We start from the raw sequence: 27,914 nt of genomic DNA on the forward strand, positions 1-27,914 counted from the left end.
CAAATTCCTTTCTCCTTGCATTCCTACCCCAAGCCTGTTGACTGAGGAACTGCCATTGTCTCATGGTACCCTGCTTGCTCCTCTCTTTGCTTGCCAGCCAATTTGAATCTGGATTCGAGAGCGTCAGTAGGTGGGGGGGTGGGGGGTGGGGGGGGTGCACTGTGGGCAAGTTGATCCAGCAACCATACATAGCATTTCAGGGGCTCCTGGTATACGGAGGGTTAGGCTAACTTATGAAAAGGGATCTTCCTTTCACTATTGACTCACAGAGTCAGCGCAGAGGGTTTGGATTCCACATCGGTATAAACAAGGAGTCGCAGAGGCAATGAACCAAGATACAGCATCACTCTACAACTAGGCAGGGCGATTCTCTATCGCCTGCTGGAGGCCACATCTCCTGACTCAAATATGGTATGGAATCAAACCACCCGGCACTGAAGCTGCAGGTATAACATAACGGAGGCATCTAGATAATCCTTTGCATTGTGGTAAACTGAAATCTGAAAATTGTGAAGAAATTGTGTTTAGGGTGAATGAGTATCGGACTGAAGGATTGTCTTCACTCTGTACCACCTGTACAAAATTACTTGGTTTTGTGGCTTCATATATTCTTTACGGCGAGGGGAAGGGGGGGGGGACACATCTGTGCTATAACTCACCAGTTGGAGGTACATTGGCGGTGCCATGCACTTGCTTGGTGGTCATAGCATGGCATGGCCTGTTGCTTTAGTTTGAAACCATCCCAACATCATCTGAGCTTGGTGACCCTGTCAATACGAGCGTGATACTTCTGTTTCCTACAGCAGTGCATCTCAGGAGCAGTTTGGCTATTGATGGACCTCCTTTAACTCTTTCCGTTCGAGGATTGTGAGCAGAGAGTTAAGATACATCCCCGGATCTGGGTTCAAGTCAGATCCAAGGATTAGAAGGACCCTGCATTTCTCTCTCATCAAAATTAAAATGGGCAGTAATAACATTGGAAAATTATAAATTATTAATTTTCTGCATCATAAAAGATCAATTTAAATTTTTTTTTTTAAAGGGAACCAGGTTTGCCGTTGCTACTAGAGGATATTTCCCTTTAAAACAAAAGAAATTCTCTGAATGTTGGGCTCAAATTGGGAGGAATGTCAATGATTCAATTTGTTTCCACAAGTTTCAAAACCGGTTTACAGTCACCAGCCCCTCTTTACATTGAACTAAAATTTAATAAAAGCAAAGCTTTTTCTGTACTTATTTCCAGCTGAGTGCGGACACATGCTGTAATCTCTCAAACATTCACAGTTTCATTAAAATAAGCGCACACACTCACACACACACACACACTCCATTGAATTATTATTAGTTTAAAAAGCTGTTATTGTCTTCTGTACTCAGGATAAAATATAACGGTTTATATTTTATTTTACATGTTCAAGGACACATTTTGTCAAATAATTTCTTTTTCCCCCTCACAGTTAAACCAAATCCATCTTATTTTTTGCTCGTTTTCCAGTTCGGAGGTCATGAAAATGCAAGATTTATTTTGTGTAACAGAACTTACGAAGGCTGGAAGTGACTGGTACATTTGACACGGGGGTTGGCACTTTGATTTCTAACATGCACCTCAACAAATAACAGACCATTTTGCCATGCACTGCATGGTCTTGGTTGAATTGCACCAGACATTCACTTGCATTTGCGTTCACAGCATAGAAACTATATATTTTTTTCTCATTTTGAAAACAATTAAAAACAGTGAATGTGTTGCATTTTTTTTGGGAACAATTCAGTTTGCACTTTACATTCCAACATTGTTTGACACTATGTCGATGTATCTCAGCTGGCACCGCCCAGCTGTTAGCTTGGTACGGTACTTCTTACGATGTGTGGCAGGTTGAATATAAAATCTTCAGCATCTCATCCCAAAGGCACGGACGGCAGACTGAAGAATTCAACCCAAATGATAATGCTTGACTTGAAATCGAGAAAAAAAGGCATTGGATCTAGGGATGCTTTGGTGTTTTATATATAGGCTGGGAAAACAAATCTCTTATCTGACAAAATTATTATTTTTTTCTTAATATAAATGTTCTGAAACAGAATTATAACTTTTTATACACTTAAGGGGCAGAGCTCTGTGAAGCACTTGATTCATTTTGAGTGTGTGACCTGCTTGTGTCAACTCTCTTCTGAGGTTTACGGTAATACGTGGTGGCTGCAAAAAGAAAAGAAATAAAAAGTTAGCGATTTATCGTTACGTTTTTGCACAAGTTGAATTATTCATGGTTTGCCGTGGGTTAGGATGGCACGGTGGCACAGCGGTAGAGTTGATGCCTTACAGCGCCCGAGACCAGGGTTCGTTCCTGACGGAAGGGCCAGTTTCCGCGCTGTATCTTGAAACTACACTAGACCTACAGTCCTTGCCTCGTGAACTAATTTCATTCACACCCTCGACCAACACGAGAGGAGATGATGAGGAGATGGTGGGTGTTGTACAAGGCTTGCAAAGTTAGGGTGACAGGACAATTGTTTCTCAGCGGGTAAGGGATGCGTATCTAACCTTGTGCATATCAAGCCTTGTAACTATTCAGCCTTGAGATTTGAGCAAGAACTACCTCAAAGGGGATGTAACTGATTTGGGATGACAGTATCGAGCTGGGACCTGCAGATAAAGGCAGAGTGATCCATGGACTGCCTGCATCCTAGTGCGTGTGTGTGTGTGTGAGAACCAATTCAGTGGGCAGTGCAGCACACATCTTCCACACGTTAGTGTGTCAGGTGAAGAAGTACATGAGAGCTGAAAGATCTTAAAGGCCCTGTCCCACTTTCCTAAGTTACCCACAAACTCTCCCGAGTTTTTCCCTTGATTCGAATTTGGGAAATGTCTGTAGGAGTCCATAGCGAGTCCGTAGCGAGTCCGTAGCGAGCCCGTGGATATTTCGTAGCGGCTCGTAATGCCAGCCGTAGGAACTCGGGGCATCAGGTAAGTCGGGACGTTTTTTCAATATGTTGAAAAATGTCCACGAGTTAAAAAAATAGCTATTACTGTAATTCTCCAAATTCGAATCAAGGGGAAAACTCGGAAGAGTTTGTGAGTAACTCGGTAAAGTGGGACAGGGGCTTTAGGCTTGTACCACGCATGTGATTTTCATTTCTCATTGAAATTTCTTCAATGAGGTCGTGATTGGGCCCAGCCAAAGACACTAACGGGACATTCAAACACCGAGCACATTTTATTTTACTGATGTGGACACAGCCCGGACCATCACACAAACCAACCTCCCTTCCAATAACTCCATTTACACTTGACGCTGCCTCGGCAAGGCCACCAGCATAAGCAAGGACCAATATCACCCCGGCCATTCCATCTTCTCCCATCTCCCATCGGGTAAATGGTATAGAAGTGTGCAAAAACGCACACCTCCAGATTCAGGAACAGTTTCTTCCCAGCTGTTATCAGGCAACTGAACCATCCTACCACCAATTAGAGAGCAGTCCTGAGCTACTATCTACCTCATTGGAGACCCGGGATGGGAGATTGCAACCTTCAGGTGGTCCGCCCTGTTTCAACGAATGCAATCAACCTGGCGTGCACAATCAAATAAGATCAAATAGAACAAGTTGTCCTACAACTTTAGGCTGTGCACCCCATACACAAGATGATTGGAGACCCTCGGACTATCTTTGATCAGACTTTACCGGACTTTATCTTGCACCAAACATCATCCCCTTTATCATGCATCTGTACATTGTGGATGGCTTGATTGTAATCATGTATTGTCATTCCGTTGACTGGTTAACACGCAACAAAATCTTTTCACGGTACCTCAGTACTCGTGAAAATAAACAAAATGCAAACTCAAATTTGTACATGAGCTTGAAGTGTGGTCCTGACCCATGACGCCACCTATGCATGTTCTCCAGAGATGATGCCTGACCGCTGAGTTACTGCAGCACTTTGTGACGAGGTTTTTACTTACTGTCTATGCAGACTATCCTTGGCTGCTCCCACTGGCCATTTGGCTGACATTTGATGTTGGGGAAATGACGCTGTAGGAATCCGTTTTTACACTGATATCGTATCAAGGAATTAATTTCAAAACGCTCTTTCTTCTTTCCAAAGCTCTTGGCGTGTTTCACCTCTGGAGGTTGACCGCATGCGACTGGTTGGGGGTGGGGGAGGAGGAAACAAAGATCATTACTTAAAGAACCACTGATGGTTGATACTGTAAACTGAACCCACCTTAACCCACCATAGCTCAACTGGCATCTGTGTGTGTTGTGCTGCATTGCTTGCTGGCATCAACTTTCAAAAGAACATCTAACAGACAATAGACAATAGACAATAGGTGCAGGAGTAGGCCATTCGGCCCTTCGAGCCAGCACCGCCATTCAATGTGATCATGGCTGATCATCCCCAATCAGTACACCGTTCCTGCCTTCTCCCCATATCCCCTGACTCCGCTATTTTTAAGAGCCCTATCTAGCTCTCTCTTGAAAGCATCCAGAGAACCAGCCTCCACCGCCCTCTGAGGCAGAGAATTCCACAGACTCACCACTCTCTGTGAGAAAAAGTGTTTCCTCGTCTCCGTTCTAAATGGCTTACTCCTTATTCTTAAACTGTGGCCCCTGGTTCTGGACTCCCCAACATCGGGAACATGTTTCCTGCCTCTAGCGTGTCCACGCCCTTAACAATCTTATATGTTTCAATGAGATCCCCTCTCTAAACTCTGGAGTGTACGTCATATGTCAGTTCTGATGGATATTCATGATTTTGAGGGTGTCACGGTGACACAGCAGTGAAGCTGCTGCCTTACAGCACCAGAGACCTGACTACGGGTGCTGCCTGTATGGAGTTTGTACATTCTCCCTATGACAGAGTGGGTTTTCTCCGGGTGCATCGGTTTCCTCCCACAATCCAAAGACGTACAGGTTAGTAGGTTAATTGGCTTTGGTAAAAAATTGTAAATTATTGCGAGTGTGTGAGATAGTGCTAGTGTACGGTACAGGGTTATCGCTGGTCGGTGTGGACTCAGTGGGCCGAAGGGCCTGTTTCCACACTAAAGTATGTATCTATAAAGTCTAAATCTAATGTCTAAACTAAATCCCTTAGCCTCCATTTAAAAGCAAAGAAATCAGTTCTTATGATATCCCACGAAAGAAAAATCAATTAGTTCCTAGTGTCTCTAGTGTGTGTAGGATAGTGTTAATGTGCGGGGACCACTGGTCGGCATTGACTCGGTGGGCCGAAGGGCCTGTTTCCGCGCTGTATCTCTAAACTAAACTAAACTAAACTAATCAATAAACTCATTCCTGAATGTAGGTGTGTTGCCAAGTTCAAAATTGAAGCTAAATCAGTCAGATTGACAGTAATTATTTTGCCGTGATATATTGTATTTTATGTGATGTACCTGCGAGTTGACATAAATAGTAAAATAATCTGGGCATCTAACATCATACTCCAGCGCTTTGTGTTTATTTGTAAACCAGCATTTGCAGTTCCTTGCGTCCACAAGAAAGTATTCCTGGTGCCTACTAATATAGCATTTGTTTCATTTATTTTTGCTTGAGAACATTTTTTTTACCCTATCAAGGCCTCTACCTCATCTGTAAATAGATTTCTATGACTGACTCAAAAAGGCAGACAACATCATCAAGGACCCACACCATCCTGGCCAAGCACTCATCTCTCCGCTACCATCGGGCAGAAGGTACAGGAGCCTGAAATCTGTTACATCCAGGTTCAGGAATAGCTGCTTCCCCACAGCCATCAGGCTATTAAACTCGCCAACAAACAGCCTATTGAACTTTATCTGCTTATTTATGTGTATATTGAACTGAACTGTTCTGTATTTTTGCTTACAATACTCTGTTGTGCTGCAGCAAGCAAGAATTTCATTGTCCTATCTGAGACACATTACAATAAACTCTCTTGACTTGACCTTGGATCAGAAAAGTCATAAAGCCTTGAAAAGAATTAATATTATTCGACTTTTCAGTTAAGTAGGTTGTAACAAGGGACGAGTCTTTTGAAATGGACTCAAAGTTTTGACAAACTTTATTTCTTCTTAATGGTCTCAAAAAGGAACAGCCAGCACAAAAAAAAGAGAAAAAGAAGGATCAGAATTGTTAAATTAGGCCATTTTAGTGCTGTCCTTGTACCAATTATGAAAGAGTTCCTGACACTTCAGGTTCCTCGATAGTTTCTTGAAAGCGGCATCACAGGAAGATAGGGTGGTCAAAAAGGCTTTCGGCACATTGGCCTTCATCAGTCAGAGTACTGAGAATAGAAGTTGGGAGGTCATGTTATTGTTGTATAAGATGTTGATGAGGCCACATTGAGACTATTGTGTTCAGTTTTGGTCACCATGTGTAATGAATTTTGTCAAGCTGGAAAGGATGTAGAGAAGATTTACGAGGATGTTGCCAGAACTCAAGGGCCTGAGCTACGGGGAGAGGTTATGCAGGTTATGCAGACTTTATTCCTTGGAGAGCAGGAGGGTGAGGGGTGAACGTATAGAGGTGTACAAAATCATGAGTGGAATAGATCGGGTAATGCACAGAATCTTTTGCCCAGAGTATGAGAAACAAGAGGAGATAAATTTAATGTGAGGGGGGAAAGATTTAATAGGAACCTGAGGGTTAACATTGTTACACAGAGGGTGGTGGGTATATGGAATGAGCTGCCAGTGGAGGTAGTTGAGGCAGGTACTAATGTTACGTTTAAGGGACATTTGGACAGGTACATGGATAGGATAGGTTTGGAGGGATATGAGCCATGGCGGGAAGTTGGGACTAGTGCAGATGGAACATGTTGGTTGGCGTGGACAAGTTGGGCCGAAGGGCCTGTTTCCAAGCTGTATGACTCTACCACTCTCTATGACTCTACGACAAGCATCAATCTGAAATGGAGACCCAAGAGACTGCAGATGCTGGATACTTGCATCAAACAGAGTGCTGGAGTAACTCCGCAGGCCATGCAGCATCTCTGCAGGACATGATGGGTGATATTTCGGGTCAGAACCCTTCTTCAGAAGGATCTCTACCCAAGAGGTCATCTATCCATGTCCTCCAAAGATATTGCCTGACCGGTTGAGATAATGTAGCACATTATAATCTGAAATGGGATTTGGCACAAGAAGGCAGATAGTGAAATTGAAGGAGAACAATAAACAATGAGCTAAATGCATCTGTCATTGTCATTTTCTGAATAATGTTAGGATCGGGTCTGTTTTATCAGAGTGCCTTCATAAGTTCATAAGCTCATACGTTCTAGGAGAAGAATTAGGCCATTCGGCCCATCAAGTCTACTCCGCCATTCAATCATGGCAGATCCATCTTTCCCTCTCAACCCCAATTCTCCTGCCTTCTCCCCATAACCCCAGACACCCTTACCAGTAAAGAATCTGTCAATCTCCGCCTTAAAAGTACACATTGACTTGGCCTCCACAGCCGTCTGTGGCAATGAATTCCACAGATCCACTACCCTCTGAGGTGGAGCACAGGTGTTACAGTGCAGGTATAGCCTCCAGCTTACCTGTTCCCTTCTTGCACGTGTAAGGCAAGTGGTAGTTGCAGGGGACATCATTCCACTGGCCGCCCTCATGCCATATCATCACCACACAATCTTCGCCAGTGCTGAAGAAACTATCAGGTTGATTGGGCCGCCAGTTCTCGTACAACTGTTCGAGAGAAAGAATGAGTCACCTTATCCGGAATAACTAATATAGGATAACACAACGCCTATTTGTGGCTAGCTTCTTCAGTGATATTTCAATTAAGTTTGCTGAGTTAAAGATTTGATTATTTATTCACTGCAGATTCTTGACTTTCATTTGCCAAGGTTCACCATTTTGTTCTCATTTCTCCTGTGGGTAGCTTACATTTACTTTATAATTGAAACATAGAAAATAGGGGCAGGAGTAGGCCATTCAGGCCAGCACCGCCATTCAATATGATCATGGCTGATCATCCAAAATCAGTACCCCGTTCCTACTTTCTTCCCATATCCCTTGTTTCCGTTAGCCCGAAGAGCTACTGCATATCTAACTCTCTCTTGAAAACATCCAGTGAATTGGCCTCCACTGTCTTCTGTGGCAGAGAATTCTACAGATTCACAACTCTCTGGGTGAAAAAGGATTTTCCTCATCTCAGTCCTAAACGGCCTACCCCTTATTCTTAAACTGTGACCCCTGGTTCTGGATTCCCCCAACATTGGAAACATTTTCCCTGCATCTAGCCTGTGCAATCCCAGACCGGCGGTCTGCAGAGCTCCAGCTGGTGCGGCATCTACAGCCCGGGATCTCACGTTGGGGACCCGGGGGAAGAAGAAGCCATCACTGCCGGCCCGCGGCCAACTTCTACCGCGGGTCCGGCATGGACTTACCATCACCCCTGGAGGGGAGCTTCGGCCGCCGGCCCTGCAGTCTACGGTGCTTCTGGCTGCGGCGGGGACTTTAAATCTTGACCGCCGGCCTGCGGCCTACAACAACTTAAAGCCGCGGTCTCCGGTGAGGAAGAGCCGATCCTGGACTGACTCTGGACTCTGGTCCTGACCACGGGGGGGAAATGGAGGAGGACTGGCCAAATTTTGTGCCTTCCACCACAGTGATGAATGCTGTGGTGGATGTTTGTGTTACAGTTTTATTGTGGTTGTGTGTTCTTTATTATTGTATCGCTGCAGACAACCCAAATTTCCACCAGCCTGGCTGTGTGGCAATAAATTATATCTAATCTAATCTTAGGAATTTTATGTTTTATATCATCAAGGATCCCCACCATTTCTGCTACCGTCGGGCAGGAGATGCAGAAACCTCAAGTCCCACACCACCAGGTTGAGGAACAGCTACTTACCTACACCCATCAGGTTCTTGACCCAACCTGCACAACCCTAACCCGCAATGCACAATCCGAACGCACAACATTTAAGAGATAGGTCATGAATCCGCAGTCAAAGCTCACCAATGGGCTGGAATCGGTCCAACGGAAATCCCCCTCGATTGTCTTGTCATTCAATCCAACCCATTGATAATCCTGGGCATAACCTGCAGAGAGACAGCAAAGGGCACGTCTTACTTTGGCCAGTATTCGGCAGAAGAAATATTATGGATATACCTTTTCTTTCACTCTTGTGTTTAAATACGAATGTGTTCATGTACAGTAAGATTTCACTGAACTGTACGCAAGAGAGGAATTTCACTGTGACAAAGTACCACTGAACGCCAAATTTAAGAGTCAGTGCACAGATACCTCTTGACAGTAAAACACAAAGTCCTGGAGTAACTCAGCGGGTCAGGCAGCGGCTGTGGAGGGAATGGAGAGGCGACGATTCAGGTTGGGTCGGAAGAGGTATTTCTGCCTATTCCCTCCACAGATGCTACTTGACTGTTGACTTATTCCAGCAGTTCGTGTCCTCTTAAAGATGTTACATCTATCCGAAGCAGCATTGACCAAAGTAATGCAGGTAAAATAGAATTGACAATACGATTGAAGGCAAGAAGGGAAAATAATCATTGTATTGGCCCTAAAAATTGGCAATGAATATTGGAACAACTTGCACACATGCAAGAACATTTATGAAGCGTTTGCAACCTTTTGTAAGGAATTGTGCATTGTTGATGGAAAGGAAGTGCTTGGTGTGTGACAAAGCTGGTTGGAAGCATGTTCATTGATGGAAGAGAAGCGGACATTTCATTTGAGATTGGAGACAAAAGGTTAGGAACATTTAGAAGATGGAGGAGGCCAGATGAGAAGGTGCCGTGATATTAACAGTTTGAACATCACACGTGATCCTTACGATGCGTCAAATACAATGCGGACAATCGGCGGCTGGTCGAGAGCGAGGATGGATCCTGTGGCCGAATGAAGACCCTATGGTCCGATGCCTAGAGGGGAAGCTCGGAAACCCCGCTGCTGGTGACTACGGATGCGAGGAGTGGGCCGGTAGGAGAGGGAACTAGGTATTGCCTCCAGCACCATCAAGGTCGGCTGTAGGAGGTGCCTCTGATACACAGAGGCGGTCGGACGAGGAGAGTAAGTTGGGCCATGGGCCTGCAGCAGCCTGGGGCCTACCTGGATCGGGGGCACTCCAGTACTTCCTGTGGACTTTGGACTTTTTCTTTGTAAACGGCGCCAGAATATGACGACTGTGCATTTGTGGGTTGTGCCAAAGAATTTTGCTGTAGCAATACGTGGCAATAAAGAACCATGGCACGATTGAAATACTACTCACTGTTGACAAAGGCCTGTTCCTCCGGAGTGATAAGACTGGCCAGGTGAGCTTCGTGCTTCCTGCACTGGTGCTCCGCTTCCTCCCAAGTCTGTCTGTCAGCAAAGTGCTTGTAGCAGTGACCCTGAAACTTAGCCCAACCAACGTCACACTTCTCCACATCTACGGAGCAAAACGAGTCTGTTACACACCGCCTTACAACCCTGGATCGCTGGAGCTCAGTTCCACACTGGAGCATCATTCAGGAATTTGCTTTCAAAAATCATCATCAACAACTGATTACAGCACACAAAGCTCTCAGAAAATCATCCCCTTAAAACCAGGAAGATTTAACACCATGCTTTGACCTATACTGTGCTTGCGGTGTCACCCATTAATCTATGACATTGCTGTGATTGTACATAGTGCAATGTTTAGTCATCGCTTAAACCTGTTCTTAATTGACCTGTGGTTCGTGCCATGTTAGCCTGAGGTTCATTCACTTGAACAGTTTGAACGTGACTCATTTTCCTACCATTGCAATCACAGTTCCTACTGGAGGCTGTAACCTATTTCTGTGCTGGTCTCCAGGCACCTCACTCAGTTGCCACCCTGCAGAATTCTGCTTCCTTACGGTGTCGCACCCCTCCCCTTGTTCATGGAGTTGTAGGCTTTAGGTGTGAGTTGCTGAGAAGTGCTGCAAATCTCTGCCCTCTGTTGGAGAACGTCCAGCAAAGGAAGCACCCAGGGCTCCAATGTGACAGAGGGGGGGAGGGTCGGGAGGGAGGAGGAGGGGGTCTACCTGTCAGTCTGCTACTGGGCCAGGCCAAGATGGCCACTCGCGGGTCCAGGCAGCGGGCAGTCGACGGCTGCACAGCGGTCGGCTGCCTGCCCCTTTTCCGGGGTTACGTCCGTGCCACATGTCCCTGGAGAGGGAACACACACGCGGTGTCCACGGGGACTGTGGAGGCCTTCCGTGAACGTTGGTCACTGCGGGGAGGTCGAATGTATTGTTGATAAAAATGTTAATATTTTAATTTCATAACTTTGTTTGTAAACTGCCAATATAGGCATTCTTTGATCGTGTTGCTACTCTGTATTTTTGTTTGTTCTGAATAAAAGCATTTTGTATTAAAAAAAAAGGGCTCTAATGTGGAGAGGCTCCCTATGAGGTGTGGTGTTGGGGGGGTTGGGGAAAGTGGTAGAGTTGTTACGTGGTGTTTAGAGCTAGACGCTGGCTTGCACAGTGTGGGAACCATGCTGCCATCTCCTTGATCCATACTAGCTTCCTCCTTGTCGCCTCCACTCAGAGATGATAGGAGTTGCTGTGTCTCCCTCCCGTGCTTGTTTTCACGGAGAAAGCTCACCGTCGAGAAGAGCTGTGCGGACAAAGAGCAGAGGAGACAACAGCTTCCTTTACATCTCAGAGAAGACCACTGGATCTGAACGGTCTGAGGGCCAATACTGAGCAACGGTTCACATCCAAGTGCCGAGGGTTCAGGCTCCTTCTCCTTTAGTTTAGGTTAGAGATACAGTGCGGAAACAGGCCCTTCGGCCCACCGAGTCCCCGCCGACCAACGATCACCCATGCACTGGTTCTACCCTGCACACTCGGGGACAATTTACAGGAGCCAATTATCCTACAGACCTGCACGCCTTTGCAACGTGGGGGGAGGCCAGAGCACCCGGAGAAAACCCACACAGTCTCAGGGAGAACATGCAAACCCCCTACAGCCAGCACCCGTAGTCAGGATCGAACCCGGGTCTCTGGCGCTGTAAGGCAGCAACTCTACCGCTGCGCCACTGTGCCATTCCAATCAACCCAGCAGTTATCCCACGTGACCAACACCAGCCTCATTAGCACCCTCCCCACACGCCCATGGCTGAGTTCATTCCTGGCACCCATGATCACATTGAATGGCGGTGCTGGCTCGATGGGCCGAATGGCCTACTCCTGCACCTATTGTCTATAGCAGTAATGCAGCTCTCTACACATAATGTTCTAATAACACTTTCTAACATTGGTTCCATTATTCCCCTTGCTCCCAGCAATGCAGCCTGAAAGCTGCGAGAGAAGTTAGTCCATCGTACATCACCATAGTAATCGACAGTGTATACAACGATAATAGACAACACCCAATGAACACAGAATATAATCAGTAAAACACTGGAGAAAGTTATGAATTCATAACGAGGAGAAGAACTTCAAAACGTCAAGGAGTTTAAAACTTCAAGGACATAATCAGATCAACAGAAGGTTAATGTATTCGGTTAACACTGTATACCAGGCGTCTGCAAAAGTTGTTAAGGTTTATGGCAGAATTTTCACCTTGTTATGGCCTGAATTCATACAGACGCAAGAACTTAGGAATGCCCCTGATTGTTGCTTCTTGAACCCTGAAGGGCTGATTGATAATATCCCATGTATATCCCATGTACTTTGTGTAATGAAAAGACTGCACTCAAATATTTAACTTGTCTCCACATGCTTACGACATGGATCATGTGACTGATCCAAACTCGAAGATTAGATTAGTGGATGAACTGGAAGGAAAAGTGTGGAGATGAATAGATTCAGGAGATGGCAGGAAGAACAGGTTAATAATCATTCTGGGTATAACATTAACATAAACCGAGTTGCTGTCAATAGATATTACAAGCTGTCTGATCTTCAATTCTACTCAAATAAATGACGATTGTCAGTAAAACGGATAAACTCCTAGTTTTCAAGTTTCTTGTAACAACAACAGCTAAAAGACATTTGGATAGGAAAGGTTTAGAAGGCTGTGGGCCAAACGTGGGCATGTGGGACTAGCATAAATGGGGCATCTTGGTCGGCATGGACAAAGCTGGGCCAAAAGGCCTGTTTCCATGCTGTGTGACTCTATCAAGAATAGTTCATACGTTCATAAGTGATAGGAGCAGAATCAAGTCCACTCCGCCATTCAATCATGGCTGATCTATCCCTCCCTCTCAACCCCATTCTCCTGCCTTCTCCCCATATCCCCTGACACCTGCACTAAATCTGGCCAATCTCCAGCTTAAAAATATCAATTGACGGTCTCCGCAGACGTCTGTGCCCCTTCAAAGGTTAAGTGAATGACTCCTTCAAAAGATAAATGTTATCTATCTATCTTTGCAACAATCCAGCACCTGTTCACTTAACAAATTAAAAGTTTATTTGCTAACATTAAAGAAAATTGGGAGGCATCACAAAAGTGGCCAACTGTTAAATCTATTAACAATAGCTCCCACCTGTTTGGCAAGATTCCCAGAACCTCAGTGCAGCATTTATCAAGGAAACAAAGTATTAACCCAGTTAGTGTAGGAAGGAACTGCAGATGCTGGTTGAAACTGAAGATAGACACAAAAAGCTGGAGTAACTCAGCGGGATAGGCAGCATCTCTGGAGAAAAGGAATAGGTGACGTTTCGGGTCGAGACCCTTCTTCAGACTGAGGGTCAGGGGAAAGGTATAGATATAGATGTGTAAAACAAGAGATATAGATAGTATAAACAAGAGATATAGATGTGTAAAAAAGAACTGCAGATGCTGGTTTAAATCAAAGGTAGACACAAAATGCTGGAGTAAACTCAGCAGGACAGGCAGCATCTCTGAAGAGAAGGAGTGGGTGACGTTTCGGGTCGAGACCCTTCTTCAGAACCTTCTTCAGTCACCCATTCCTTCTCTCCAGAGATGCTGCCTGTCCCGCTGAGTTACTCCAGCATGTTGTGCCTACCCACAAGAGATATAGATGCTGATTTAGAGAGATATGGAACAAATGCATGTAAGATGTGCTAAAAACTAACGATGATAAAGGAAGCCTGCCATCGTTAGATGTGGGCCAAGTGAAAACGAGTCACAGACAATGAAACTCATCAGGAAGACATTGACAATGACTTGGGTAGGGGAGGGACGGTGAGAGAGGGGTTACTTGAAGTTAGGGAAATCAATACTCATACCGCTGCGCTGTAAGCTGCCCAAGTTAACCCTGTCAGTGCTGGAGGGGAAAGGACAGATACCAGGGTTGCAACAATCAGGGTTGGGCAAAACAGAAATCAAAACTGTAGGTCATGCGGCATCAGTGGGAGAGAGTAAACTGCTCTGATGGAAAGCCAGCGAGCTGACATAGTTCATTCTGTTCCATCGATTCAGCATGTCCCGTTTATATCTCTGCTCTTATCTCAGCTATCCTGTGTCTGCAGCGTTTTGCTTTGCAGAGAAGATATGCAGGAAGTAATTGAATTGTGGTGAAAATTTTGCCAAAGGGTCAACAAGCAATATGAAATGGAAAAAAAAAGTCAATTGTTACAAAGGTTTAAATATAAGTATCATTACAAAGATCTATGTGATCTATAATAGTTTGTTCACAACACATGATGTGGAAAAGGAGACCACTTATACCATTGAGGTTAGATTTTCAGGGAGGATTTTATCCTTAATGTCTCGCGTCAAAATAGTGCAGAATATTGATTGATTGATTGATTGATTGAATGAATGCAAGATACAGCATGGAAACAGGCCCCTTGGCCCTGAAAGTCCACACTGATCATCGATCCCCTGCTCTATGTTATCCCACTCTTGAACCTACTCCCTGCACCCTTTACGGAAGCCAAATAGCCTACAAACCCACACATATTTGGGATGTGGGATGAAACCGGAGCACCTGCAGGAAACCCACACGGTCATAGGGAGAACGTGCAAACTCCACACTGTCAGCACACGAGGTCAGGATTGACTTGGGCTCCAGCGCTGTGAGGCAGCAGCTCTACCTGCTGCGCCACAGTGCTGCCCTCATGTTTGATGGAAATAGTCTTGACCTTACCTTGATATTATTCATATATCTAACTAATCTAATTCTCAGTTTAATACAGCATGGAATGCTGGTTTAGTCATCCACTTAGTGAGTAAAGTGTGGATTCTATCTCAAAGATGTCAACTCAAGAGTTGAATTCAAAGGGAATAAAAAAATCTAATTTTGCATACTATGAATGCCAAAGGAAAAAGGGGAAGAAGCTCTGGAATACCAAAGCTGTGAGCAGATACGAAGATGGATACAATGAGGGGTTTGTTGGATCATTGACACCATCTAACACCATAATTCCACCCACTTCCTTCTGGGCCGACTGATCCGCAATAATCACGTGACCATTCTTCACGTACTGGTTTTAATTTGTGATTTGACGGAAGAGTTGTCTCAGCTAAGCCCAACCTTACAACATGCTACTTATGCAATTTCGGATGGTTGTCCCTTTACCTTGTAACCAAGCACTTCTACCTGTAGAATTGGGCTGAACGACTTTGATTATATGGAAGTCGGCATAGAGCAGAGAAATGTTGCATTTCTGTTCATAAGTGCTTCGTGTAATAAAAGATTTGGCTACTATGAATCACTGACAATATTCCAGGAGCTTTGGGAGGGATATTGAGACCCGCTCATTCAATGCTAATTTGAGGACATCTCCATTGCAAGGTGATGGTGAAGATATTGAATTTGAAGAAGAATTCCCTATTCCATTGTCAAATCTGCAGAGGTCAATGATATAAAGTGCCATCGTATTGTATCGTATCATATCACTTGGATTATTCTTGGTGTAATCTTATAAATGCTTCTGTGCAACATCCATTATCTACCTGCAAGGCTATCATAATCTGCCCCCTTCTTGAGCCAAGATTTAAACTCACAAAATTTAAACCGTATTGGTTTGTAGCTGGGATCTTCAATGTATTCTTGGCCATAAACTGAGATTGACACCTTCGAAGAAAAACCCACCAAAATTAGCAGGGCAGCAGTTGAGAAGAGTACGGCATTTTCGCATCCATACTGAAGCACTTCTCAATATTGTTATCAACTCATTGCCCTCTCTTGATCAGAGTTAACACAAATTGGACCACCGAGGAAAAGCTGGGAGAACATTTTCCCTTTCAGATAAATAACTCAATAATGTGTTCTGGCCTTTTCCTATCTCCAGTTCCCTCCCCTCTACTTTCAGTCTGAAGAAGGGTCCCGACTCGAAACATCACCCATCCTTTTTCTCCAGAGATGCTGCCTGAGCCGCTGAGTTACCCCAGCATTTTGTGCCTATCTTCAATAATGTGACTGCACCTTTTGTGGACTGGCTCCTTCACGCTTACTCTGCAATCTAATCAGGTTTTGCTGCAGAAATATCTGGTTAACATCATGGACAATATTGTCCATTTGAGATAGCTGTCTGTTTCTCTTTAAAGGAAAATCAGATGCAGAAGATGAAGTGACTTTGAATTAGACATCTAGTCTGTGTTGGCTAATGTTGTCCCACACCATCCTGGCCAAGCACTCATCTCTCCGCTACCATCGGGCAGAAGGTACAGGAGCTTGAAATCTGTTACATCCAGGTTCAGGAACAGCTTCTTCCCCACAGCCATCAGGCTATTAAACTCACCAACAAACAGACTCTGAAATGTAACAGCCTATTGCACTTTATCTGCTTATTTATGTGTATATTGAACTGAACTGTTCTGTATTTATGCTTACAATATTCTGTTGTGCTGCAGCAAGCAAGAATGTCATTGTCCTATCTGGGACACATGACAATAAACTCTCTTGACTTGACGACTTGACTTGAACGTTGGACAACATCCCAAACTTCTAAGCAACTTTAGGCATGGAAATGGATCGTTGCACAGAATTCTGGAGATCGAGTGAAATCTTGGGATGTTGAGAATTTAATATTTAGTTTAGTTTATTTACAGCATGGAAAGTGGCCCTTCAGCCCACCGTGTCCACACTGGCCACCGATCACCCGTTCTTTTTCACACAGGGAGTTGTGAGTCTGTGGAATTCTCTGCCTCAGAGGGCGGTGGAGGCCGGTTCTCTGGATATTTTCAAGAGAGAGATCCATAAGGCTCTTAAAGATAGTGAAGTCAGGGGCTATGGGGAGAATGCAGGAACGGGGTACTGATTGGGGATGATCAGCCATGATCACATTGAATGGCGGTGCTGGCTCGACGGGCCGAATGGCCTCCTCCTGCGCCTATTGTCTATTGTCATGCTAGTTCTATGTTATCCCACTTTTCCATCTACTCCCTGCTTACCTGGGGCAATTTCAAAGCTTTTCACTGTACCTCAGTACATGTGACAATAAACTAAACTTAACTAAAAAAATCCACACGGTCACAGGGAGAATGTGCAAACTCCACATAGATAGCACCAGAGGTCAGAATCAAACCTGGGTCCCTGGCCCCGTGAGGCAGCAGCTCTACCTGCCGCATCGCTGTGCCACCCTGAAAGCTTCAAGCCAGCCTGGAGTCAAACCTACGATCAATACATATGATCCATTGCCCCACTGGCCCGATACATATCCCAATATTCCTTCGGGCATATATTGGTTTGCACTTTTAAGATGAACACGAAGACTCTTTGCCCCAGCCAGGTTGACAATGTACAGCAGCCTCACTGTAAGCTGACTAGTAAAGGAATGGAGTGCAATGTGGAGTCCACACTAATGGTAGGATAGACACAAAATGCTGGAGTAACTCAGCGGGACAAGCAGCATCTGTGGAGAGAAGGAATAGGTGACGTTTTGGGTCGAGACCCTTCTTCAGACAGGGTTAGGGCTACTGATGGCAGGATTCCAGGTTTAATTGCTGCTCCCTTTCTTACCATGGTGATCTTAATTTTAGCACTTCTGGAGAAGTTGGGCATTGCAATTGGTTCAGTGCTCTGGTCCGAAAAGACAATTCAAAGGAAATACCAGGCATGGTCACCGTTGACAAAAGTAGTCTAACAGAGCAGGCATGAATCAGTACCCTTGGGAGAAAAAGGGACAAGTGTGTATTTGGACTGAGCGGAGTGGAGACACAAGTTCAAAGTGCAGTAGCTTATCTCCTTGTAATCCACCCCATTTGTCCTGTGGGACAAGTTTACCAATGAGTTTGTCAGAACTTCATGGGAGTTAAACCAAAGCTCTTTACTTTCTCAAAAGCCCAATGCTTGAACCATGGTTGAAGAAGGGTCTCGACCCGAAACGTCACCCATTCCTTCTTTCTAGAGATGTTGCCTGTCCCGCTGAGTTACTCCAGCATTTGGTGTCTAGCTTGAACCTTGGGTTCAGGCTGAAAAATGTGACAATCTGGAGTTCACAATAACTTCACACGTCATAGGAGCAGGACAAGGCCATTCGGCCCATCGAGTCTACTCTGTCATTCAATCATTGTTGATCTACCTATCCCACTCATGTCTTCTCCTCATAACCTTTTTACACCATTATTAGTCAAGAACCTGACAATTTCCGCTTTAAAATCACCCATAGATTTGGACTCCATAGCTGTCTGTGGCAATAATTTCCACAGATTCACCACCCTCTTGTTGCCCATATTCATCATCACACAGAAACTTACATTTCACAAACTCAAACTTGATTTGTGACAATGTTTCAGTGAAATTTCTGAGATGGACTGTAGCGAGTTTCACAGAAAGGTCCAAGATATTCATGGGCCTATCATTTTCCCCCAGGCTTGGTGCTTCATTGGAAACAATGGATGGTGTCCTTGCAATGAATCTAACGTATTGGGAAGTGTTTAGTTTAGTTTAGTTTAGAGATACAGCGCAGAAACAGGCCCTTCGGCCCACTGAGTCTGTGCCGACCAGCGATCCCTGCACATTAGGACACCATCCTACACCAGGGATCATTTATATTTATACCAAGCCGATTAGCCTACAAACCTGTACTTCTATGGAGTGTGGGAGGAAACCGAAGCTCTCAGGGAAAGCCCACACGGTCACAGGGAGAATGTACAAACCCCGTACAGACAAGCACGATATAGTCAGGATCGAACCCAGGTCTCCGGCGCTGTGAGTGCTGTAAGGCAGCAACTCGACCACTGCGCCACCATGCTGCATTAGGGCAGCAAGTTTTCCCATTGTTGTGCACAAACTATCGAAAAATCACAGTCAAGTCCCTAAGAAAGGGAAGAAAATGTTAATCAGGAAACTGAAATGAAACACGGTGGAAGTCAGACCCAGAATAAGTTGCCCAGGCTAAGTTGGGCGCGAGTTTGTAAGCTGTTAGTAGAATTAGCTGAAGCCTCTTTCTCGTACCAATTTCACAGAGGTTTCCTCCGTAGCTGGGCAGGCACAAGCATTTGAAAGAGTCGATGCCATCCATACAGGTAGCTCCATTCAGACAAGGGCTCGAATGGCACTCATCAATCTCTGCAAGAAATCAAGTTCCGCCATTAGGATTTCAAGCAGGGAATTCTTGGACGGGGTTGGGAGAAAGAGAAAGGGGATTTCTCGGCACACTTATCTGGAGGCATCCATTTGCTGCCATGATCGACTGCAATGTCGCAACTACTCTAGAGAAGCATGCTGAGCAATTGAAACCTGACATTGCTTCAGTGAACTTCTGAATGGGTCTATTATCATCATTTAGCTTCATTTAGTTTAGTTTAGAGATACAGCGCGGAAATAAGGCTTTCGGCCCACTGAGTCCGTGCCGACCAGCGATCCCCACTATCCTAGCTATCCTAACCCCACTAACACTATCCTATACACACCAAGGACAATTTGCATTTACACCAAGCCAATTAACCTACAAACCATTACGTCTTTGGAGTGTGGGAAGAAACCGGACATCCCGGAGAAAACTCTCGGAGGTCACGGGGAGAACGTACAAACTCCGTACAGGCAGCACCCGTAGTCGGGTTCGAACCTGGGTCTCTGGCGCTGTAAGGCAGCAACTCTACCGCTGCCTCACCGTGCCGGACACTCTGTCAAACTTCCCTTTTGGTTCCCCTAACATTTTATGATCTTGCTTGAGTTGTCCATTACACTTATTTTGTAGGAATTTGAAATGGCAACATGAGACTCCAAGTAGTTTGTTATGGGATAACCTGGCAAGAACTAATCGGATTCCTGTCTTTCTCAATGGAATATATACTTGGAATGACTTCTGACCATGTCATAGTCATAGAGTCATGAGTTTAGTGTTTATAGGCAAAATGGTCAGTATGGACATGGTGGGCCGAAGGGCCTGTTTTACTGCTGTACAATTCTATAACTCTGTCAACGTGAAGCAAACAATGAAAATCATTGGGCCTTGTCAAAATTGGAGACTTATTTTGGGGATGATGTTTGGCTCATCCTGCAACATGTTAAAAGCTAAATAACCTAATTCTTTCCTTGTTTATGTTTCTAACGCTACATTCAGCATGCAACTCCTCAGCAGCTTCATCATGCGTGGTTCAAGATGGAGGCCTGTGGATAAGTGCTCCCCTTTCATTAGTACCTGCTATAAGCAGAGGGTTACAGTTTTTGCAAGAGTCCAGGGATGAGGAATGTTGGGGCAGGAGCGAACATCGCATTCAAAATGGCACCCAGGTTACTCAAAATGGCGCCCAGGTTACTCAGACCTTGTGGCACTTGGGGGAGGGGGGGAATGCAGCAGCTAACTAGCAGAGCAACATTGTTTGAAACTGTAAAACCTCAGTGAATGACTGAAGCAAACGTTCAGGACCGAATGCAAAGGTTTTACAAAGGTACAGAGAAACAGTTGTTGAGCAAACTAGAGCAACTAGTAAAACAGTTAGTCTTCACAAATGTCAGAGCATTACACTGTTCTTCACAAATAGTTCAATCAACTTTGCTCCTCCATTGTGACAATTGCATTGGGTTTAATTGACCACATCATACAGTCCTATATTTGCAGCCAAAAGATATTGTGGGCATTCCGTATTTCCGTTTCACACAAACCTTGGTGTCTTACCCTGTAAAAATAACTTCAGATACAAATGTTAGACATGTTCATAACTTCATGTAAATGGAATGGATTGCAATGGGAAATCCCAATTTTCTCTGCAAAGGCACAGTTCAGAGCTGCAATCCCCAACCCAGTTTTACACCACATCTCAAGGGGTGGGAGATTGCAACCTTCACGTGGTTTACACCCTGTTTCGACTAATGCAATCAACCCGACGTGCACAAACAAATAGATGTAGTTTTTCGTGCCACTTGATCTGCAACTTTATTTTGAAGAAGGAGACCACATCTCATTTGCTTTTCCAGGACAGTGCAAGCGACAGTAGGAGTGACCTTCGTGTTCAGAATGCAGTGAGTTTGCGTAAAAGGTATCGTGGCATTGCTCGTGTGTGATACAAACAATGCGGAAATGATGGGTGGCTTTTCGTTAGTCCATTCCTCTCGTAAATCAATCTAAAGCATTGTCAAGGAGATACACGGAACTGCAGATGCTGTAGATGTCTAAACTCCAGCGAATACAGGCCCAGTGCCATCAAACGCTCATCGTATGTTAACCTACTCATTCCTGGGATCATTCTCAGGAATGATACAGAACAGATAGTAACAGTCATCCAACACGGACTACGTCCCTTCGGCCCACCTTGTTGTACCTATCCACGTGGATCCCACTTCCCCATATGCTGGTCTTGCCATTGCATTTTGGAAGAATTTGAGATAAACACGTATGAAAGGCCACATTTTGTGCGATCGAACAACTTCCCACTTGGCTGGGTATAGTAAGAGTTGGCTCACGTACCTATTTCACAATGCGTGCCTATCCATCCAACTGGGCAATCACACATGGAGCTGCCGTCTCTCACCACGCACGTTCCTTGGCCACAGGGGCTGTCTTGGCACGGGTCAGGGACAACTATGGAGAGACCAGGAAGATCACAGAGTGACACAGGTACTCAATATTTGGCACAGGCAATAACCAGGAGATCCAGGCACGTAAAACACAACTGCAACCAATCTCTTTATTACATCCAAATTAATTTTATTTAGTTTAAAGATACAATATGGAAACAGGCCCTTCAGCCACACCAACTTTATTTTAGACTTTACTTTAGAGATACGACGTGGAAACAGGCCCTTCGGTCCACCAAATCCACATCAGTGATCAGATGTACACTAGCACTATCCTACACACACTAGGGGCAATTTACAATTTACAGAAGCCAATTAACCCCAAAAAACTGCATGTCTTTGGAACATGGGAGGAAACCGGAGCACCCGGAGGAAACCCACGCGATCACAGGGAGAACGTGCAAACTCCACACAGACAGCACCCATAGTCAGGATCGAACCTGCGTCTCTGGCGCTGCGAGGCAGCAGCTCCACCTGCTGCACCACTGTGCCACCAAGTTGTTTGTCTCCAAGACAGAGGATGATGTGATCAAATGATTTGGTTATATTGAAAAGATGAACAGTCTGTGTGAGGTTTTTGGAGAAATCTTTTTTTTTTAATTCGGGGGGGTGGGGGAGGGGGGTGGGGGAGGGGGGTATGCGGGGAGAAGTGCTCAGTATTTGCGGTTTAAAATACTTGAGGCTATACTCTAAATTGCAAGTTCAGTTCTCAGGCTTGGATTATAGAGCAGACCCTTACTTCGGGAATAGGGAACTTTACGGATTCTTACTTAGGTGGTCGGACATGTGGAAAAATAAGATGGATTTGTGTAGAGCATGGAGGAAGATATTAATCAGGTCCCTATGAGAAGAATGAGTTAGAATGACAGATGAAGAGTGTGAATGCCTTGAGTTGATATTACTGTTCCCAAACACAACTTTAAAAGCTTGAGAATAGACACAAGGAACTACAGATACTGGTTTACTAAAGAAAAGACACCAAGCTGGAATGGGTACGGAAAATATTTACGAGGATGTTGCCAGGACTCGATGGGTCTGGGCTATAGGGAGAGGTTTAATTGGCTGGGACTCTTGTGAGCGCATATGTGATCTTATAGAGATGTATAAAATCATGAGAGGAATAGATCGTGTAGGTGCACAGAATCGAGGACCCGAGGACATAGGTTTAAGGTGAAGGGAAAAATATTTAATTGGAATCTGAGGGGTAGCTTTTTCACACAAATGGTGGTGGATGAATGGAACAAGCTGCCAGAGGAGGTAGTTGAGACAGGGACCATTGCAACATTTAAGAAATTGTTAGACAGGTACATGGATAGGACAGGGTTTGGAGCGATATGCTCCAAATACAGGCAGATGGGACTAGTGTAGTTGGGACATGTTGGTCGGTGTGGGCAAGTTGGGACTAAGGGCTGGTTTCCACGCTGTATCACTCTATGACTAAGTGCTGGAGTAACTCAGCGAGTCAGACGGCATCTCTGGAGAAAATAAATAGGTGATGTTTCGTGTCGAGACCTTTCTTCAGACTGTGTATTCCAAGACACAATTCTTCAAATGGAATCCCGACCCGAAACGTTACTCACCCATGTTCTCCAGAGGTGTTGTCTGACCCGCTGAGTTACTCCAGCACTTTGTGTGTTTTTTTTTAAAGCTTGAGATTGTGTTGTGAGTTGTACCTGATGATTCAGAAATCAGTGGCCTTTGTTTGAAACCAGGAGAGAGGACACAAAAGAGAGGCCAGGGATCTGTAACTTGCTGAGTGTGGTGTTGGTTGGGGAGATGGTGGGTGGACTGTAGAAAGGAGGCATAAATAATAAATGTCTATGCCAGGCATTGCCTGATATAATTTAAAGTATCGCATAGGTTATACTACTCAAAAAACAAATTGAACAAGATCTTCCCAACTGTCTCTCCTCTTTGTGATAAATGTCACTTTCAAGAAGCCACCCTAACTCACACCTTTGTAACTTCTGGATGGAAATATTCAATATTATTTCTAAAACACTTAAACCTCCATTGGAGCCAGATCCAAAACGAATAATATTAGGAATGTCAGAGGGCTGCGCTAATCTAACATTATTTCAAAGACGCTTCCTTGACTATGGTTTAATAACCTCAAAAAAACTTATACTTAAATTCTGGAAAAAGATAACAGTCCCTACAGTGAAGATGTGGATCACAGAAATGACCAAGACACTACATCTAGAAAAAATACGGCTTGTCTTGACTGACAAACCAGATACATTTTCAAAAATATGGTCTCCTTTTATTGAATTTCATCAACAACATAATGGTTGAACACAAATTCAAAACCGATGGTAGGGTCGGGTGAGCGGGCGTGTACGGAAGGGCAGTTGGATATATCTCCGCTTCTTTTTCACCTTTTCTAGTTCTGCTTTTTTTTCCTTGCTTTTTTTCCTTCTCTTCTTTCTTTCCTTTTTTCTCTTTTTTATTCCTATCTAGTTAATAGTCTGTAAAATGTTTAAAACTGAAGCTGTACGAAAATTGTATAACTGCTATGTCGATCTTTTGTTTTGTACAATTGCTTCTAACAAAAAAATAAATAAATAAATAAATAAATAAGAAATGTCTGCGATAAGGTGCAGACTAAGAGGAATTGGACGCCACAGATTGTGTTGAATTAAACGTTAATGAAAAAACAAAACATTGCGGCATATTGAACTCACATCGAGATTAACTGGTTGGTAACTACCTGATCTATCTTGAGGAGCAGAGAGTTTAGAAGTTGTTTAATAATGGAAAAATTGTAATGATTGCAGCATGAATATGTGATACAAAGTGCTGGAGTAACTCAGTGGGTTAGACAGCCCTTCAGCCCACCGAGTTCACACCAGCCATCGATCACCCGTTCAATATTATTCTACTTTCCCACTCCACACATTATGGGCAATTTACAGAAGCTAATTAACCATCCAAACCTGCACTAACATCCACATCAATGATGTTTCAGACTTTGGACTTTAGAGATACAATGGGGAAACTTCTACCCACCTTGTCTGCATCGGCCAGCGATCACCCCATGCCCTACACACACTAGGGAACTATTTACATTTTTTACTGATGCCAATTAACCTATGAACCTGTACGTCTTTGGAGTGTGGGAGGAAACTGTAGTCCCCGGACAAAACCCAGGCGGTCACAGGGAGAACGTGCAAGCTTCACATAGACAACACAGAGGTCAGGATCGAACCCGGGTTTTTGATGCTGTGAGACAGCGGCTTTACCAGCTATGCCACTGTTGACTCCCTAATATATGATGTTAGACACGGAATTATCCTCACACCTACAGCCATGGACCCTAGAGTGCAATGACAGATAGGGATTTTATTACCACCTGCACAAAGATGGTGCAAATTCCGTGATCATTTATTGGGATATGTTGGCAGAGAACTGGATGGGTGGCACGGTGGCGCAGCGGTAGAGTTGCTGCCTTACAGAGCCAGAGACCCGGGTTCAATCCCGACCACGGGTGCTGTCTGTACGGAGTTTGTACGTTCTCCCCATGACCACGTGGGTTTTCTCTGGGTGTTCTGGTTTCCTCCTACACTCCAAAGACGTACAGATTTGGCTTCGGTAAAAATTGTGATTTGATCCTAGTGGGTAGGATAGTGCTAGTGTACGGGGTGATCACTGGTCAGCGTGGACTCGGTGGGCTGAAGGGCCTGTTTCCACGCTGCATCTCTAAAGTCTAAAGGTGAAGCAGCGGCTCTTCCAGCATTAAAGCTTGAGTGCACTAAAAGCAACGACACCAAACTTCAGTGGAACTGAGTCCCAGAGCGATTTCAGTGCATCTGGGCTAATATTGAGTGCATGCACCAGAGAATGCATTTCTATGCAGTGGGGCTTAGAGTACATGCGAGGACTTTGATGATTGAATGTTTTCATGATCCCACATTTGGATACATTGATTTCAAGGAACTGAATGTCACGATGGGAACAGAATGAGCAGACTCTCGTCTGGTAACAAGCTTCTCTTTTCCATCTCCCTGTCATTGTACAGGCACGAGAATGAAGAGGATAACTAATTACCTGTCACACACTGCTGATCAGGCAACCGACAATGAAATAAACCGGCATCCCTCAACAAAGAGTAAATAAAGACAGGCAGGATCAGGCAGCATCTCTGGAGAAAAAGGATGGGTGAGGTTTCGGGTCGGGTAACTCTTTTCAGACATTCTTTTTCTCTGAGATGCTGCCGGACCCACTGAGTTACTCCAACACTTTGTGTCTATCTTCGGTATAAACCAGCATCTGCAGTTCTTTGTTTCTACAAACTCTGACCACAGAACCAGGCCCTTCAGCCCACAATGTCCGTGCCAAACATGGATGCCAAGTTCAACTAATCTCCTCTGCCTGCACATGATCCATATCCCTCCATTCCCTGCATATTCATGTGCCTATCTAAAAACCTCTTAAATACCACTATCACATCTGTCGCCACCATTCAATGGAGGCCAATTCACTGGATGTTTTCAAGAGAGAGATTTAGCTCTTAGGGCAAATGGAATCAAGGGATATGGGGGAAAAGCAGGAAAGGGATACTGATTTTGGGTGATCAGCCATGATCATGTTGAATGGTGGTCCCGGCTTGATGGGCCAAATGGCCTACTCCTGCACTTATTTTCTATGTTTCTATGTTCCAGATACCCACCACTAAAAAAATATACTCTGCACATCTTCTTGAAACTTTGGTCCTTTCATCTTACAGCTATGTCCTTGACATAGAAACATAGAAAATAGGTGCGAGAGGAGGCCATTCGGCCCTTGGAGCCAGCACCGCCATTCATTGTGATCATGGCTGATCGTCTCCAATCAATAACTCGTGCCTGCCTTCTCCCCATATCCCTTGATTCCACTAGCCCCTAGAGCTCTATCTAACTCTCTCTTAAATCCATCCAGTGACTTGGCCTCCACTGCCCTCTGTGGCAGGGAATTCCGCAAATCCACAACTCTCTGGGTAAAAATCATATATCAGACTTCACCTCGGCAGTACACAAAGAATCGCCACGTCTCTCGTGCCAACAAAGATTCAGAAGCTCTTAGTACAGTCTTATCTTCTTGCAGCGATGAACCAGGCCGCACTGGGTCCCCCCTTGTTCTCAGCGGCCCGTCCGCCATTCAGCTCCGCAGCACCTCCCAGGAGTTTTTTTGCCACTGCGCGGAGCATCCCGGGAGTCTTCTGCCAAACTTGTCTCCCAAACCAGCCAACACAAACCGTTTCCTAATTGTCCATCCAGACAGCCATGAGCAACAGCATGGTCAGAACATCAAGCCGGGAATGAATGTGTCAATTTGTGCCCTTTAGACAACTTCAATCTTCTGTCCTTCGTCATTCCGTAAATGATAGCGTACAGAGACAAGTGCGCGGGGTTTATCTCCAGGTTTGAGCAGTGCTGTGGAAGAACCAGTGAAGCTCCTCCTTCGTGCAAATTCAGCAGCCAAGGAGAAAGTGTGGAGGACTTCATTTGGGCTTTGGGATGTCCACCTTTGTGCCTATTTCATTCTGGACACCTACCTACCACTGAACGAAGCTGTTTACTCCAAATGTGATGAGTTAACTGCTCAAAGGAATTGAATATGTTTTAATTTAGAAACTTTGTTCAGAATGTTTATTTGGTGGCAGTTTTATTTTAGCCTTTTGGCCAAGTGGAAAGCAACAGCCATGATGAAGGGAGAGGAAGGTGTGGGTGGGGCTGTTGATAACCGGAAAATTGAGGATGTCACATCTAGAAGAGGGAGTCATAGAGTCATAGAGTCTTACAGAGTGGAAACGGGTCCTTTGGCCCAACTTCCCCACAACGGCCAACATGTCCCATTTACACTAGTCCCACCTGCCCGTATTTGACCCATATCCCTCGAAACCTGTCCTATCCATGTACCTGTCTAAACGTTTTTTAAACGTTGTGATAGCACCTGCCTCAACTACATCCACCTGTGCTGGACTGTTCTATAAAAATAGTGCTAGAGTAACTCAGCAGGTCAGACAGCATCTCTGGAGAACATGGATAGATGGCATTTCATAGAAACATAGAAACATAGAAAACAGGTGCAGGATGAGGCCATT

The 27,914-nt window shown here is 44.7% G+C and overlaps 1 protein-coding gene across 4 annotated transcripts in view; it reads right to left on the reverse strand.

Annotated features, from left to right (window-relative positions):
* Positions 1-1,038: 1,038 nt before the first annotated feature.
* acan (aggrecan) overlaps positions 1,039-27,914 on the reverse strand; it is a 100,057-nt gene continuing 73,181 nt past the window's right edge. For 3 of the 4 annotated variants that reach the window (XM_033050486.1, XM_033050484.1, XM_033050483.1), the window contains 7 exons: positions 21,723-21,836; positions 19,268-19,381; positions 10,214-10,372; positions 8,944-9,026; positions 7,520-7,664; positions 3,963-4,145; positions 1,039-2,197 (listed from right to left, as the gene is read on the reverse strand). In XM_033050486.1, the coding sequence (XP_032906377.1) occupies positions 2,103-2,197; positions 3,963-4,145; positions 7,520-7,664; positions 8,944-9,026; positions 10,214-10,372; positions 19,268-19,381; positions 21,723-21,836 (893 nt within the window). In that variant the 3' untranslated portion in view covers positions 1,039-2,102. The remainder of the gene's footprint in view (positions 2,198-3,962; positions 4,146-7,519; positions 7,665-8,943; positions 9,027-10,213; positions 10,373-19,267; positions 19,382-21,722; positions 21,837-27,914) is intronic. The other variant, XM_033050485.1, reaches the window with a different exon arrangement.

Source organism: Amblyraja radiata, chromosome 34 (assembly GCF_010909765.2).
Source record: "Amblyraja radiata isolate CabotCenter1 chromosome 34, sAmbRad1.1.pri, whole genome shotgun sequence".
Taxonomy (NCBI): domain Eukaryota; kingdom Metazoa; phylum Chordata; class Chondrichthyes; order Rajiformes; family Rajidae; genus Amblyraja; species Amblyraja radiata.